General features: G+C 40.0%; 1 protein-coding gene across 6 annotated transcripts in view; it reads left to right on the top strand.

Moving 5' to 3' along the window:
• Positions 1–18,016, top strand: part of kmt2cb (lysine (K)-specific methyltransferase 2Cb) — a 69,677-nt gene that overhangs the window by 920 nt on the left and 50,741 nt on the right. For all 6 annotated transcript variants that reach the window (XM_034104648.1, XM_034104649.1, XM_034104650.1 and 3 more), the window contains exons 2-4: positions 8,843–9,031; positions 15,007–15,095; positions 16,612–16,759. In XM_034104648.1, coding sequence (XP_033960539.1) covers positions 8,844–9,031; positions 15,007–15,095; positions 16,612–16,759 — 425 coding nt within the window. In that variant the 5' untranslated portion in view covers position 8,843. The remainder of the gene's footprint in view (positions 1–8,842; positions 9,032–15,006; positions 15,096–16,611; positions 16,760–18,016) is intronic.

Raw genomic sequence — 18,016 nt, forward strand, 5'->3', positions numbered from 1 at the left:
AACAGAAACAGAGGGGTAACGTTATATCTTCACTGTTTAACACACTGTATGCAGTCAGCATTCACACACTTCTACTGCTAATGTATACCAAGAAGCAGAAACCGAAGCTTACGTCATTGTATATCATTTTCACTTTTTGTGTAGCATTGTAGTTCCACAGAACAGTTCCGTTTTCAATGGATAGACCGAGCCTTTGTGTGTGTTGGGCACAAATGCTCATCATTGCCCTGTAGATAGTAATTTGTCTTACGGACAGCGTAGTTGAGGTTACCCGTTAAGTTTGCCATCATCCTCAGACTAACATTAACTGTGGGACAACAAAAGGCTGAAGCATGAGTGATTGGTGTTTTGGAGTAGGCGTTAGTTACACGCTAGTACGATGAGTTGGCCAACTAACTGCAACCTAGGTAACCTGTTTGCTGTGTGAACCTCTTTCAAAGTTATCCTACCGACTAATTTCTCTTAAAGCTGAATCCAGTCTATAGTAATGCCAGTTAAATATGAACTTTTGATTGATTTCTCTGTGCATATGCAGTCACATGTAGGCGATGTAATGTTACTTTGGACTGGGGTCTCCACAGAAAAGGCGACAGAGTTCAACACAACAGGCTAGCTATTGCTAGCTGTATGCAACTGCTTTGTGCCCAAGCTTGAGTTAACAAAAGCTAATGTTAGCATGTATCCAATTGTGCCTGTAGTAGTCGTGACTGCCTAGTAGTCAACGGATCCTAGCCTGAGATGCCCTAACAATAAACGTTATTCTCATCACTATCATTTGTGGCTTCCCCTAGTTGTAAATATGGTTATAAAATGGTCCTTATCCAACTTATGTATGTTGCATCACCACTTACAGTGCTTCAGGTAACAGTAAGACCCTGTTTCTTATCTAAGGATTTAGGCTCACAAGCATCTTTTCTGAACAATTGTTCTGACAGTGTAACCATTGTAATTACTAATATTTCTCGTGGTATTTGGTGTTATTGTACCACCATCTGTCCGGAGCCTGGAGGCTTATATAGACATAGGGGAAAGAGAGAATTACCACAGAAAGATGGTGTCAGTTCCACAATATCTAACAGCTCACATTAAGGCCTCTCCTGCCTCTTTTAATTTTGAGATAATTAAACCACCATTAGAAGTCATTTTAAACAAATGTTCAGGACAAAACAAATGTTCTAAAAGCTCATTAATGTAATGTAGTGCCAAGCACCCCATCTCAGCATTGATATTGTGTTATACAAATTAAGTGAAATGGCAAAGAATACAATGTAATGTCAAATTAGCCCCACTTTAGTGGCATTTTCCTGCTTTATTAAGATTACATCTAGCAACATTGACTTTTGTCATGACTCATCGTAAATATTAGTCATCATTTATTCTGATGTCATTTTATTTTGGGACAGACAAACAAGTTAGCGGATGGCTTTTGAGAATGTTTTGCACCTGCCTTTCAGAAATGAATACTAGTGGGTAAAACATACTTTATCTCCTGCTTGAAACTAGTTTTGGATAGTGGTGCAAATACTGAGGTGAATTTGGTTTATTAAAGGAGGTTTGTGAGGTTGCATTATTAAATACTTGGATTACCCTGGATGTAAATTACGTAAAGTAGTGGAAAATATATGTTTGATTTTAGTCAGGTTTTTCTTGTCCATTGTAGTTATTAAAGAGGTCTTACATTTATTTAGCCATTATTTATGGCTTATCAGACAAGGAAACAAAAGTATCCAAAGGATATAATGTTAATGTTAAAACACTTATTTCAAATATTGACCTAATATGTTAAAGACAAAGACATGAACAAAGCACAAGACAGTTTAGATTAAAAAAACAACCTTGATGTCCAATAACACGAGGCAACCATTTTTGAATAATACAAAATACCTCCCACAACAAGCATAATTACTACAATCAAGCTGGGCTATACTAGGGTTTAATAATACTTTTTGTATTAAAATGCCCACTGCCTGGTCCTAAGACTACAAAAAATGTTTTCAATCTAGCATTAACAATTATATACTATATTTTTCTTTCACCATATACTTTACATTACATTTAATTTAGCTGACGCTTTTATCCAAAGGGACTTACAATAAGTGCATTCGACCAAGAAGATACAAACTTGAAGAAAACAGAATCATATAAGTACATTTGGTTTCATAGAGCCAAAACATTTCAAGTGCTACTCAACTGGCTTTAGATAAGCCAGTCCTTTGTTAGTATATAAATGCTTTGTTAGTATGTAAGTGCTTAGTTAGTATATAAGTGCTTTTCATTTTTTTTGTTTTTTGTTTTCTGTTTTTCATTTTATTGCTCGAAGTGGAGTCGAAAAAGATGAGTTTTCAGTCTGCGCCGGAATATGTGTAAGCTTTCTGCTGTCCTGATGTCAATGTGGAGCTCATTCCACCATTTTGGAGCCAGGATAGCAAACCGACGTGTTTTTGCTGATGGGAACTTGGGTCCCCCTCGCAGTGAGGGTGCAGCGAGCCATTTGGCTGATGCAGAGCGGAGTGCACGTGCTGGGGTGTATGGTTTAACCATGTCCTGGATTTAGGAAGGGCCAGAACCATTCACAGCATGGTATGCAAGTACCAGTGTCTTGAAGTGGATTCTAGCAGTTACTGGAAGCCAATGAAGGGAGCGGAGGAGCAATTTAGGAAGGTTGAAGACCAGACGAGCTGCTGCATTCTGGATGAGCTGCAGAGGACGGATGGCACATGCAGGTAGACCAGCCAGGAGGGAGTTGCAGTAGTCTAGGCGTGAGATGACGAGAGCCTGGACCAGAAGCTGTGTCGCTTTCTGGGTCAGCTGGGGACGTATCCTCCTGATGTTGTAAAGAGTGTATCTGCAGCAGCGGGTTGTTGCAGTGAAGGGCAGGTTATCATCTAGGGTCACACCCAGATTCCTTGCAGTCTGAGTCGGGGAAACAACAGAGGGGCCGATGTTGATTGTTAGGTGGGACAATCTTTTCCAGGAAGAAAAAGCAGTTTAGTCTTGTCAAGGTTGAGCTTGAGGTGGTGAGCAGACATCCACTGAGAGATGTCTGCTAGACAAGCAGAGATGCGTGCGACAACATGGGTTTCAGAACGGGGAAAAGACAAAATTAATTGAGTGTCGTCAGCGTAGCAATGGTATGAAAAACCATGTGGGCTAATGACCGATCCGAGCGAGTTTGTGTTCAGAGAGAAGAGGAGGGGACAGAGCCCTGAGGGACCCCCGTAGATAATTGACAAGGGTCAGAGTCGGACCCTTTCCAAGATACCCTGTAGGTGCGGTCTTTGAGGTAGGAGTTGAGATGGGAAAGTGCAGAGCCTGAAACTCCAATACTTCAACATAAACTCACCTAAACACAGCTGTTATATACAGTGTAATGGGCTAATTAATCAGTTTCAACCAACTGATGCCTTTAGCTTTCATGTCCAGCGGACACAAACCAACATGAGCATACCATTGGATTTCACAGAGCACATGAGAAATGTATATTCAGAATTCTCCTGCCTTTTTATAATTGAAATTCTTCTAGATCAAAGTTACTGTAAAAAGTATTGGGTCATTAACATGCAGGATGCTCAAATGTTGCCTATATTGCCAGTATACACTATGTCCAAAGCCGTGCAACATCAGCAGATGCAGTCAGTCATCACTACACTATCCACATCTACGCTCAATGTGTTCGGTCACTGTACTACTGTGAAATTAGCGTCTTGACAGTGCTGCCAGCCACATAAAATCAAAATCGATGCCAATCTTTATTCATACAAACTTGTATCATGCAACAGTTAATCTCTCAGTGATTAACAGAACATTTGCTGTACTACGTCAGAGCAAAAGCCCTACTGCTCAATCTCAACAAATACAAATTAAAAACCTGGATATTAGTGGACAAACACAGCTAATGCAGATCATGTCATAAAAGGCAAGAGAGGTAACGTAAAGGTTTCATCATGAAAATTACAAAACTACATCAATAAAACTACCCTCTTTCGTTACAATCCACCTGAACTCTAAATTAAGGAATATCCTATTCTATGGTGTTCAATAGAGTTTCCTACTCGTACATCTATTTCGAGAAAGATTTAAGCTTTTCTAAATGGAATTTCCCCTTTGCTAATTCCCACCCCTCGAATGCAGCGTTCTGACAACTATTCTTCTTTTCTCGAAAGACTTTCATAGTCAATTCAGGTTGACTTTATTTTCAGGCTGGTTTTGCTGATTAAAAACTAGTCATGGATAACATTGTGCTTGGGGCATGTGTAATATTGATAGACGTGACCCAGGGTGGTTGGAAGGGGATATACATTTCCAAAACATCACCTTTTGAGATATTTAGAGATAACATTAGCAGAGTACAGCTGAGCAGGGTGGGATTTTCACGGAGGCCATGACGGCCATGGCCGTCGTAGCCCCTCGGTCTGGCCGTTATGCCCCACAAATAATTGTACGTCCTACGGCCACCATGGCCTTTGGGCCCCTCACACTGTTAAAATCTTGAAGTTGCTTTAAAAGTGCCAGAACAGTGGTTTCTGAACTGCATTATGCTGCGTTCACAACGGACGTGATGCGAATATTCGCATTGCTCTAACCGCTGGAGTTTCACCCGGTTTCACCGCGGCTGTCAGCTGTGTTTACTCCTGTCACAGGGCGCGCTGGAGAGGGGGCGGGGCTTATATCCATGTAAATACTGTGGTGGAAACCAACTACGACAAACTTAACCTATTTTACTGTGATTTAATTGTAATACACGTTTCAAAAATGATGCCGAATTAACTAAATACTGGTAACGGTTAGTAAAAACCATGCTTTGACAAGTGTGCAGACAAGACGGCTGGCAAAAAACCTTTTAAAATGCGTGTTTTCTGAATGGAGATCGGATCAATCAGGCTAAACTAACGTTGTAGCTGCTCCATCCAATCTCACACCAACGTCCTAAAGACAGACATGACACAAACCGTCTGTGGTATACACACACGAAAATGATGTATGTGCAGAGTTTGACCCTTGAAGGCTGTTTCTTCTGCTCTGAAATGGAATCTATTTGTTACATATTAATAGAATTTTTGATTTGATTTCGGATTTGTGAATGGGAGAAGTAGTAGATGGAAAACATACCAAACACTAATTATTCAAAGTAAAGTATTTCATTTTATATACGGTAATACTAAGGAGGCATAGGCCTATAGGAGGATATAATGTTTGACATTATTGTTATAAAAAAAGTGATTTGTTTTCCATGTCATTCGTGTGTTTTTCTTATCAGAAAGTTTATTTATTTGTAAGCTCCAAATCCAAATGTTTCCCTCAATGGCCTTTGTACTCTGGCATGTGGCCTTTCCGCCCTGAAAAAATGTGTGACACCAAAGGCCAAATGGCCTTGCCCCTAAAATGACGAAAATCCAAGCCTGCAGCCGAGTCAGTTTTAAATCCTGGATGTATGCTTTAGACCAGTGGTTCTCAACTGGTGGTTCGCCACCAAAAAGTGGGTCGCGGACCCGTTTCGAGTGACTGAAAAAAAGGAAAATTAAAAAAAAAAAAAAAAATCCCTTTTTTGGGGGCGGAAGTCAAACTTTGATTTTTGAAGGCCCGATTTTCTAACGCTGTGCATGCAGTAGGCGTTGGACTGAAAGTACCGGAAACCATAAACAGATTTGAAAACTTCTGTCACGTAGTGATCATCTTCTCAATAAAACATCTTTGCTGATGTTTGTTCGAGTCTTCTGGCCAATCAGAATCAAGATTGTAGCCGGAAATCCCACGGAGAATAACTTTGCGGTAGAACTATTCTTTATACATCCATGGGTACAACTTCAGATACAAATGAACACATAATGACATGACCCCCGGTTTGATGATTGACAGGTCACAGAACAATGAGGGCTATCTACCCTTACCCACAATTGAAACTATTTCACACAGACTATCTCCTCTTTGCTCTTCTCTCTGTGAGGAGCAGCAAGTTCAGCTGTCAGAACAAAGTGAAAAACAAACAATGGCATAACATATTATTAATATGTCGTAATACATCTATTTATTTTCTTCTCAGGGTGTACCAGAATGGGTAGTTTGTTAGTATTTCAAAAAATCATACAGTTCAGCTTTGATTCCATCATCTCATTAAACCTTATTTAAAAGCATTCTTTTGTTCTGTGAAGGGATATAAGGGATATGCACTGTACTTCACTTTAATTAATATTGTATGCTGCAAAGCGTATATATTACTGTAGGATTTTTTGTTGAATAGATTTGAGTGGTTCAAAATTTCGGGTCGCGATCTATTGACTAAGGAAAAAGTGGGTCCCGAGGCCTGACCAGTTGAGAACCACTGCTTTAGAACAGGGGTCACCAACCTTTTTTAGGATGAGTGCTACTTTCAAAACATAAAACAAGTCAGGGGCTACTTTTACTCTTTTTTTTTTTTTTTTTTTGCAGTGTATATATTTAGCACATTTTAACATTATTATATGCTTACCTTTAACCTTTGTGTGCTGTTTGGGTCTGTGGGACCCGTTTTCAGTGTTTACTCAAATAACATGTATGCAATTAAATTATTTTAACCTGCTTTATGTGATGTGAGGCCCCCCATGTGGGGCCTCACATCCTCTAGGGGGGTCCTCACCTCCTCTAGGGGGATCCTGGGGCATGCACCCCCGGGAAGATGTTTTTTAAAATGTTGAAGTGAAATGCATCAATCTGGTGCACTTTGAGCACAAAATGAATTTATGGATACAGCTCTCAACACTTAGATGAAAGGGAGCTGTATACTTTTCAATAATCCAAACATCTTTAGAATATTATCACAACCAATAACAAATCATTTAAACTTGTTTATTCTGATCTTATGTTACCTAGTTAGCATTCTATCTTTTTCTTTATGCATATTTTACTGATCACTCTCCTTTTAAACTGTTTTTTGTACTGTCCTATAGTACACGTTGGAATGATTTCTTACTTTATATTAAATAGATAAAAGTGTGCTCTCTCGCTCGCTCCCTCGCTCTCTCTCTTCCTCTGTCTCGCTCGCTCACAGATGCTGTGTGCTCCTCCGTGGCGATGACGGCTTGCGTTAAAAAATAATAATCAACATATTTGTAAAGTGGGGGGACACAAACGGGATTTTGAAAAGTGCGGGGGACATGTCCCTGTCCCCAGTCCCCAGTGGAGATTACGCCATGCGTGTGTGCCGACTGCAACGCTGGTCCCGCAAATCAAGCAAGAACGTGATTGGTCGATATTCATTGTGGGGGTGGGGGTAGGAGGGGTGTTGGATAGATATGGAGTTGTAGTAAGTAGATGGAGTTCGCTATGATTTAGGTTTCGTTTATGCATAGGGTAGATTCTTTTAATTACATTTCCTTTTTTGTTTTGTGTATTTTATACATTTTGGATTTGCTTGGCGAGCTATTTTTAGAACATGCTCCGCGGGCGACTGAGTGCCCGCGGGCACCGTGTTGGCTACCCCTGCTTTAGACTTATATCATAGGCCTTTGTATGTTGTGCTTCACTCTGAAATGGATCTTTCGCTTTTTCAAAGTTAGATAATTTTTCTTCAAGGTATGCAGTTAGTGACAGATTGGGCTCTATGCCAAGTCAAGACGGCTTGACTGAATAGCAGTGGGGGGCATGGCTTGGAGAAAGGTCAATTAACTGAAACAAATCCATGGGAAATGCCCAGTGGTGAACATTTAGTTTAGATTGTTGAAACTGTAATTACGAGCATTCAAGTGGTAGAAAACATGCACATCTTATATCACATATGCCTACAACATTGCTTGCCATCTTTTTGCTTCTTTTTTATTCAGCTAATTTGAATGCCTATATTCATATGTGAATTAGGGCTGTATCCGAATATTCGCTCGTTGGAGTACTATTCGGGTTTCAATTTCGTTATTTGGATATTCGTTTTTTTTCCGTTTACTCTCTCTGTCTTTAGATATGACTTTTCTCCGTTAATCTCCGTCACGTTGTTTCCATAGCAATAGCAACTTCCTGTCAACAGCGCTAACTCTCCTTCAAAATAAACGCATGTCCATACAAAATAGGAAGCCAAGCCAAATTACACTTAAGACATATACAACTGCAACGAAAGTAACAAACACAATACAATATCCTTTTCAATTTCAAAGAACACAAATTGGGTTATATACATTAACAAATAACTATAAAACACCAATACTGTAGAATAACAAAATGAATGCAGTGAATAAACCGAAATACACGTGTTGAAGCGGTTCACTGCTGATTATTGGTTATTTTTCCCCAAAAGAACCAATGGAAAAAAAGGTCTGTCCCTGTTTTAGGCTTCTGATTGGACACAGGTATGTGAGAGTGGCATGACCCAGCCTGGAGCGAAAATTGCCATTTCTCTCACTCCAGTGTACAAGTACATCCCATGAGCAAATTGTATTCAGATAACTCAACAAAAATTCAATGCAATTTTGGCAAATTTGACTGCTGGAGAGATTCTTGTGTCGTTTGGAAATAGCCAATGGATATTTCCCTCAGACTCTGTGTTCCTTTGTGTCACCAGTGCTCTCATGCCAGCTCTCAACTACACTTCACATTGTAAAATACAACTAAAGGGCAGCATTCACCTTATTTACCATTGAGCTGTGGCTTTTCTTTCAGTGGGTGGGTTGCAGCAAATGGAAAACCCAGACCACTGGATGTGCAGTGATTACAGAATGCTTCCCATGCCATTGTCTCCTTTTTTATATCCAGTCCTTGAAAGCTTCTAAACATAATGAAAACAAAACGGGTGAACATCGGCACCTGTTTTCAAAAGTTGAGTAAATGTTTAAAGTCTACTTATCATACAACGCTTATCATTATCTCATCTTTGTTTCAGAATGTCATCAGAGGATAAGACTGTGGAACCCTCTGACCAGGGACCCTCACCGCCCTCCAGCAGTGTCGGGGCCACGTCCACAGGAAGTCCTGCCCACGCAGACAAACGACCACGTGGAAGGCCGCGCAAGGATGCTGCTGTCATCCTACCGCAGGCGCCACTCTCATCCACGTCAAAGAACAAAAAGAAGTATGTTTTTAATTTGGATATTGAAAGTAATCTTTTTTTGTATGTTTATGATGTGGAAAAATGTAATATTTACTTCCATCCAAAAAAATTCGTAAATTTTTCTGCCTCCATAGCATCTGGATCGTGCTATTGCTTGATTTTTATTTGTTATAGTTATTTTGTCATATATCAAACATGGAAGGCCGCTGTTAGTCATGGGGGACATTTTTGTCTACAAATCGGAGGGTCAGTGGTTTGATCCCCATCCCGTTTTAGGTTTGATCCTTAGCCTCTGCAGTCAACATGCCAAGTTTCCTTGGGATACTAAATCCACCACTGTAGAGGTGCTTTGTTAGTAGCCTTGGATAAAAGCGTTGGCTAAATCAAGCAGCACCCAAAACCATATCATGAAATCTCGATAATGTGGAATCCTGCTATTTTGTCCAAGAAATTAAAAGAACGTTGGAAGATATTTAAAACGAGGTCTACAGACTGGCAGTCTGACTTAAACATATGGCATATTTACTGTGTTACTAGAAAAACACATTGTTGTTGTGTTTTGGGCCTTTCCTTTTGTTCTTCAAAACTGATTGTGTTGTTTGCATGTAGTTGATTGGGTTTGCTTTTTGATAAAATATCATCATGACAAATATGATTTTTATAAACAGTTCCACAGCAGCTTGATTACAGTTGAGGCCAGAACAGAAATGTCTTATGAGGGATTGTACACGGTCTGACTTCTTTGTGACATCCATAGCAGCATATAATGCAGCTTAGAGCTGCTCGGTAACATAATGCCCACAAAGGTCCTTAACCTTCTCCTTAGTCTGTCCTCTCAATCAATCTTAATACCCTGCTCCCAATGGATCGTTTAATCTGCAAGCATCCAAACGATGCCTTAATGCCACAGTGGAAGAATGACCTGGTACACATTTGAGTTGCTTCATGTTTATTATGGACTATAGGCATAAGGTTGGCTGTTCCTCCGGGCATAATTTACCTGCCTGCAGTGTAGAAGCCAAACTTGACCAACTGTAATAAGATGATATGTTGCTATGCTCAGTCACATACACTAGAGAGTGAAACAATTTCACAGAGCTGGGAATATTCCTCATGGCACAATCTTGTGTCCAGACCAACTGGCTTCCTCTTCTAATGGATATAATCAGTGTGTGTATAAATATAAAAATGACCAGTGTTAAAAGCCAGTTTGCTTGTGACAAAGGAGGAAGTGTCAGTAATGGCTCTTGTAGACCTGGTTGTTGGAATTTACTAGATTTGCCCACGCTCCATCTGCTAGTCAGTCCATTTCAGAAGAGCATAATCCTTTTCAGGTTTTCCAGGCAGCACGCTGCTAGCTGGAACTACTTACCACAGCATTATTTTCATCTTTTCTTTCGTTTTTTTTTCTCTTTCTCCCTGTGGTGGGACTGTGGGGGGGATAAGTTGTGCAGGGTATGGGGTTGAATGTTGGTCTTCAGCGTTTGTCAGTGAATTTGCTGGCGGTCTCAATGCTGAAATGTAATGCCTTTTGCGCAGTTATTTATCATTTCAGTTGAGAGTTGTGTAGCAGTGTTTGTGAAGGCTGTACTGCCATCAACTACTCTTTGTGCTATTCATCATATTGTAGTCATAAAGGAAAATGTCAAACACAGATAATATTTGCATTTTAATTTGCCATCCGGAATGAAAAGCCATTTAAAAGTAATTAACTATAGAATTATATGTGTGAACATTTACACTATAGCCTGTGAGACAGAATGTGTTTAGCACTAACATGTGAGCGGGATGAAAGACCAAAAGATGTGTCATACTGATGTGGTGAATTATTGTTAAAAAACAAACAGTTTTACAATCAATCAGAGTCTTGTCTGTAGACTTATGTTAAGCCAAATAATAAACTGCATCAACCATTTATGATTCTTTGGTTTGCAGATAGTATACATAACTACGCTTTTTGCAGTTCTTCAAATATTATCAATGTTGCAATTAATTGTTTCAATCTTGTTACCTATAAGAATTATATAATTTAGATTCTGTCATGCACACATCTTAATGTTATCTGTGACTACAGGAAGGCACATGCCTGACTCAGCAATAACTGTGTGCCCCTTTACAATAACATGAAACAAGCACTCTGTGGGATAGGTGAGTTTGCTTCTAGTCAATTAAGAGAGTTAGGCTTGACTTGGGTTTACAGGTTATTATGTTTTTAGCCAAGGTTTGCTCAAGGCTTCTTCTGTCATTCTTTAGCTTTTGGGTTGTTCCTTATCTTGACATGGAAGTCATTTAGAGGGAGGGGTTGATTTGGCATCCAGCCATTTGTGATTTTTCTCTCTGGTGGCACCGAAAATTACCCAGCCCCCCATCCCACCATCTCCTCCCTCACTTCCAACCCCCGTATCCTCCTGAGTACCCATGGACCATACACATGCTGCTCTCATTTTTCTCTCTCCCTACTAAGAATGCTAACAATTGATGTTGCTATTTAATTTGTATCCCTGACAACTATTCCCTCCACACAGCGTTTCCAAGATTAGTTTAACAGAGCTCCCATTGGAGGATGCTCAAACACTGACAGACCTTTCCATAGCATATGTAAACGCTTGTGTATGCGTGCACACATCTGTATGGGTTGGCATACCGGCTTATGTGTATAAACCTAGTCATGGTTGTCTGATTAGCTGACATGGCACATTCAGTGAGAAATGGAAATGGTTTCCCTTTCCTTTTTTGATCTCTACATTTAAAATGTCTTGTTTTAAAATTGTGAGGACTTCTCTTTAAGTTATAATAGCTAAAAGGCTAAGAAAGACGACTTCCCAGAGAGAAAGTCTTGCACTGGTGTAGTAAGAAGATATTTTTGGGTCACTCAACAGCACGCATGAAAAGGATTTTCTGATTGAGTTTTTTTTGGCCTTGGATCTCAATCCAAACTGTAATTGCATTTCTACATACAAACCCCAATTGCACGGTGCAATCAGATTTACTACTGCAACATATAGAATCATAGATGAACCAAATTCAAATAAATTATTAGGGTTTTTAGCATTCCTTGATAGTTGATATTGTTTTTTGCATTGTGTTGTATAGATAGTGTCAGTATGTAGCTGTTTGTATTATTAGACCGGACTTGGGCAGCCACCACGGCTTATGCTCAAGTTTGAGTACAGTTTTAACTAACCACCACAGTTTGTTTCCTTGTACTGCGCTGTGGTTCACTTTCTCGCTAAACGGTATGTTAGGAATCATTTTAGTGTAATAGAAAACAAATGGACAAAGCTTTCTTAAACGTGAAGAAAAAGGATTAATACTGCACCAGATATTTAAATTGTGTGTATTGCGGAAACACAAAAAAACCTTATTTTGGAAAAATAAATAAAATGTGTATTTTTCAAATGACCCCTTGGGCCCAAGTTCTCAAATGAAAGGTACATGTTTTGTAAACACAAGCAGCTGTCCCAATACTTTTGCTTGAATAAAATAGTCTAAATTGATCAAATTGTTCAGTGCTACACACTTCAGTCAGTTATGATAATGTTTAAAGGTGACATGTCATGCTTTTCCGGTTATTACCCGTCCCATTGTGTTATGAAGGTTTTTATGCATGTAAACGGTCTGCAGAGTCAAAACCCTCAAAGTACACCATGTAGGGAGTAAAACTCTAACACAGAAAATACCTCCCCAAAACGCCTCGTTGGAGATACGTCGCTGTCCATTTGATTCTTCCGGGGACGTCATGGTGTCATGTCGTCCCCGGAACGAAATGGACCAATCCGTGGAGCCGTTACGGCCGCGGAGCCGTTACGTTAAGCCCCCGCGGATAGGTCCAAATTGACCAATCCACGGACTTCCTCACACACTCAGTGCATGCAGCTCTGCTGATCTCTCCTCCCTGGCTGCAGGCTGATAACAGACAGTTGCGAGGCGAAATTCTCTCTGCAGACCCATTCTCACAGCGTTTATCAACCTTTTTCTTACTCAATATCAAGCCACACTTATTGTTTTCACTTCGGCTGTGACTTTGTGTGTGCTCAGGGTGAGTTTGGCTGTGTTTCGCTGTGTATCGCTAAACAAGGAAATCACACCTCCACGGAGTTCAGCGCGATTTACAACGTCCCGACTGGTCCCGACCAATCGGCGCACACTGGGCTCACAGGGAGGGGGGGGCAAGAGCTGCAACGAGCCGTTTAGTGGAGAGAGTGAATACTGCTGAATACACATACTTTACAGAGATGCTGTATGCGAAACCAATGTGAGTTTGGAAAATTGCACAGTATAAATGTATTCTAGTAGACCTCAACAATGGAATTATGATCAGTGGAAATGGCCATGACATGTGACCTTTAAATGTCGGTTGTGCACATGAAGTTTACCGACAGCCGTGCATTAGTATACTAAAACACTGTTATTAATTGGTTCACTAAATGCACAGTTTTGGACAAATGCATAAAGAAATATGAAGTGATGTTTATAAAAAATAGATAATGCTTCATATATCTAATTCCGATTAAATGTTATTAACAAGCAGTGTTTGAGCCCTATACTAATTATTACACATGGCAGCTTCATCTCTGCTTGAGACATGAAGTCGGTCAATCTTCTCTGGTAGATACTTACAAACTGTCGTTTGTTAAGAGCTGTATCATCATTACTTAATACCTGTGAAAAAACACATCTCTAGTAGACTGTAGTAGTTCTTGGTTTTTACCTTGAAATCCGATAGTACAGCGTTCTCCTCACATAGTTTTATGTTGGTGTTTTTATAAGGTTTATAACCTCCAACATGCCTTTTTTTTTAAAAACGTGTTGAAAGTATTTTGCATTCTTTATTTGGAAAATAATAGAGCATTGACCTTGTCGCAAACTAGCAGTTCTCCATAACAATCACATTCTTACTAAGAAATATATACTAAGCTGTGCATACCCTTGTGACTTATACGTCAAGGGTCAAAGTGCTTTGTTCTTCACACAAATTGACCCCAGTAGCGCCTGCTGGCAACAGAGTAGCTGTTGATTTGAAATGATAATAAGAGGTTGTCTTGCTGTTTATTGACTGGCATTCAGAGATCTATCAGATGGTGTGTTTGCCATGATAATTCTATTTACTTAAGACTAATCATTTAAATAGGATGGTTGTTATTGCACCTTTTTCGGGACTACCCTCAAAAACTTTAAGTAGAATCAATTAGGTCTTGCATAAAATAATCTTGCAGTCTCTATTTTTGGAATAATAAAATATAAGGATAAGACTATCTGTCTTGTGTAATCCCTCTGTCTTTATCCAAAGCTATATACTATGTACAAAGCTATACATCACAGCTAATGAATGCGTAAACAACCCTACGGATATTTTCTGTTCAGGATACCAAACATGACTCATGAAAATCCATCATTACATATTTGTTTGTGCTGAGGTAAATTACAGAGCTATTATCATATAATAAGTAGTGTCTGTATTCTGATTTGAATTTGAACAAGAGCACGTTCAGTTACTCTAATGAGTTGTCATCCCTTCAGGGACTGTAAACGATAAAGGTATTATTTACATGTCTCTCTAAAGATGAACACACATTTCAGTTTTGATGTATGAGCACCATACACCAATATTTAGATTTTGTTTTTAATGGTATTTTTATAACCCTATCATGGGCGTAGTCTTTTATTTACGAATGATTCTACGTTAATACCATAAGGACATTTGATCTAAATACCCATTCTCTTTACTCTAATCTTTAGAGTGGCGTTATTCAGATTGCCCTCCATCTTTAAACTCTACATACTACCAGTCTGCATTGTGCACCCCCCACTACCACTCTTCCGCCTTGCCCAGAGCCCTGAGTGCCTCCATTAAAAATCAGTGACAGCTGTGACTATATTTAACTAATTCATGACCGCCCGCCACCCCCACTCCTGAGGCGAATGCGGGCACTTCCTCTTGTCTTGTTCTTTTGCAATGCCTATGTTTATTTGTCTGTTTCTCTTCCTCACCCTAGGGGTCGCACCAGAGGGAGGGTTGTTGTGGATGACGAGGACAGCATGGATGGGACGGAGATAACAGAGTCCATAGGCCCTCAGGACACAGGTGAGACTTTGCAACCCCCCTTTGTGATCAAGTATGTACACGTTGGTTACGCTAGGGAGTGATGTAACACTTGAACTTGCACATCTAGGCAGCCCCATGCCGAGAGTGCTTCAAAAGGGTATTTCAGTAAAGGTAGAAGAGGAGTCTCCCTCTCCTGCAGAAGGATGGATGAGAGCTTTTTCTTGGCACCCCATGCTTCTACTTCAGGGCTATAATTGAAAGGGTTTAACTTGAGCTGTGAAGCTACAGCGGGTGTGTTTTTTTTCTTCCTCCCCTTACTGCTTCCATCTCTCCTCCTGCTCTGAGATTGGCATTGAGGTGCAGTGGGAAAGAGCCCCGGGCTAATGCCCTCTAAAAGCTTTTTAAAATCCCATCAGTCTCTCCAGACCCATTTATGTGCTTTTTTACGTGTACATCACGTCACGTGACCACCACGTCACGTGACCACGTGATGCATCTCTTTGCTGCCCTGTTGCTGTGCTGGAGATGAATGAAATTCTGACAGTGGCTTGCTCTACTTTTTTAGCTGTGGTTTACGTTACTTAAACAGGCAATTATAAGGAAATTATTTGTGTTTTATCATGAAAAAAATATATTTTTTAATATAAAGAACAAGTAATGTGCAGCTGAGGTCAAGCAATGTATACCTTTGCTCAGTGAATTCAAAATCTGGTGTGATAATGTTGTGTAACTCCTGCTTATTGTATAATAGCATTTAAAAGTTGTATGTCAAATGTAACAAATAAACAAACATGCCTATCATGAAAACATGTAGCATATTGACAAACAAAGGGGACCTGACTTCTATCCAAAGACTGTGGGAAGTCTACTATACATGCATTCAGTTATTAGGAGGTGTTATTTGTCTTGTGATGTTCCATTAAATGACAGTGAATCATTGCAGTAATTGCCTAATTACATCTCAATGAAATGTTAATGAAAATTCTGCATGGCCCAAAGTCTCAGCGAGGCGTGCTTTTGGGAGTTGTTTTGTATGATTAGCACAGCGAATTGAGCCCTCTTTTTGTCATTTAGCTCAAACGCCCTCATGATAGTTACACAAAAATGAGTGTAGTTGTATTTCAGGCCATATTATTCCCCATTAATATTAAACCCCACTTCTTGGGACATTTTGCCAACTGTGATTTTAAAATGTTCCCCCCTGCCTCCATTGTTATTCGGTACAAGAGCTTGGTGTTCCCAGAGGGCTTACTGTAATCAGGGCTTGAGCATATGGTCCCCATATTTTACCCTCCGCATCTCACTAATAGGGGCTGTGTTTCTGACCTGCAGGAAACTGACGAGAATGCAATCAACTTGCCCTATGGCGGCCTGTACCTGTCAGAAGCTGCATGCTGATTTCACAGTCATAATTGACAATGAATTCAAGAGCAGCCTATAACATAGAGGCCAATGTCGAGCCGACAGCAATGCTCATTAATTCTCTGGAGGGATTTACTCCTTAGGTATTTCTTACTTATTAACCGCTCATTTCTTTTTATTTTTTACATTTTAGATACACCAATTCAGCCAGAGGAAAGTATGGAAGTGTTGGCCACTGAGGCGTCAGAGGAGGACAAGCCCTCTTCTCCTCAGGCCGACAGCCCTCCAGCCGACCCTTCTGCCGGATCATCCATCCCAGCGAGTAGAGAAGACAAAAGCAGGTGAGAAACGCTTTTTTCTTTTTTTCCAAATGAATGTTTATATAATGTGTACATGTGCAAGCATTAGTATGCAATTGTGTATTTGTGGTTAGCAATGTGACATGCTGTTTGCCTTGCCGTGTACACATGCATGGATGAATCGAAATGGAGTCATCAGCTGGTAGAGGCAACATGCTCTTCCCAGGTGCCACTCTGTTAAAGGTTGTAATCAATCTCCGGCCTGTCTGTGCTATCGATGCTAGTGATGGAGGGCAGGCCAGCAGCATCTCCTGGGATCTTATTAACCAGGCTATTGCATCCCCTAAAAATCTGATGCATATTTACCACCCGTTTTACTTCTCAACTTTCAAACTCTTGGCAGCTATTCTCTTTTTTGTTGTCCTTTCTTCTCCAAAATGCCTCTTTTACATGCAATCTGCTACAGTTTTATGTCCAGATATTCTTGTAAGGTACTGTTTTTTCAACTTCTTTCTCTTCAAATGTGTGCAGCACTAACTGCTTAATGTAGTGAACATATTGTTAAAAGCAGAGCTATGGAGGGTTCCCAGTACTTCGGTGCCAAGTCAATGCCAACATTCTCAAATGGTGACACTACCCGCTACTGTAGTTACACTGGTACTGTAAGAGACCAGGGAGAGATGGGAAATGCGTTTGGGACGCAGTCAAATTCCTATTGAGACGTCAATGGGGTGCACATTATTTCCCTGATAATGCTACATTATGAAAAACAAAGCCGTGTTAAGTAGGCAGTCGGAAAGCTAGTTAACGTTAAAGCTAGCTGTTAAATAACAGCATCTCATGCACTGAAGTTCCATAGAGAAGCAATATGGTGCATTCAAGCTCTATTCAGTACAAATGATTGTTACCATGATGTGTTCAATGTAGTGTTCTATCATTTAGTTTTGGGCAAGAACTTGAATAAATTGAGTTTTTGGAGGATAGGTTTTTACAGCAACATGAGACCGATATAAAAGAGGGAGTTATGACGTGTTTGACTTCCTAACAAAAAAACTGTCTGATAATAATAATAATAATAATAATAATAATGGCGTTTAAAAACATGGAATTAAATGTTTTTTTTGTTACTATGGTATCAAATGGTATTGAGAATTGTATTTGTACAGAGCAACACATCTCTGTTATTGTGACATTGATACCAACAATTTGTGTGTGTGTGTGTGTGTGTGTGTGTGTGTGTGTGTGTGTGTGTGTGTGTGTGTGTGTGTGTGTGTGTGTGTGTGTGTGTGTGTGTGTGTG

This window comes from Pseudochaenichthys georgianus, chromosome 17, assembly GCF_902827115.2.
Source record: "Pseudochaenichthys georgianus chromosome 17, fPseGeo1.2, whole genome shotgun sequence".
NCBI classification, from domain to species: Eukaryota; Metazoa; Chordata; class Actinopteri; order Perciformes; family Channichthyidae; genus Pseudochaenichthys; species Pseudochaenichthys georgianus.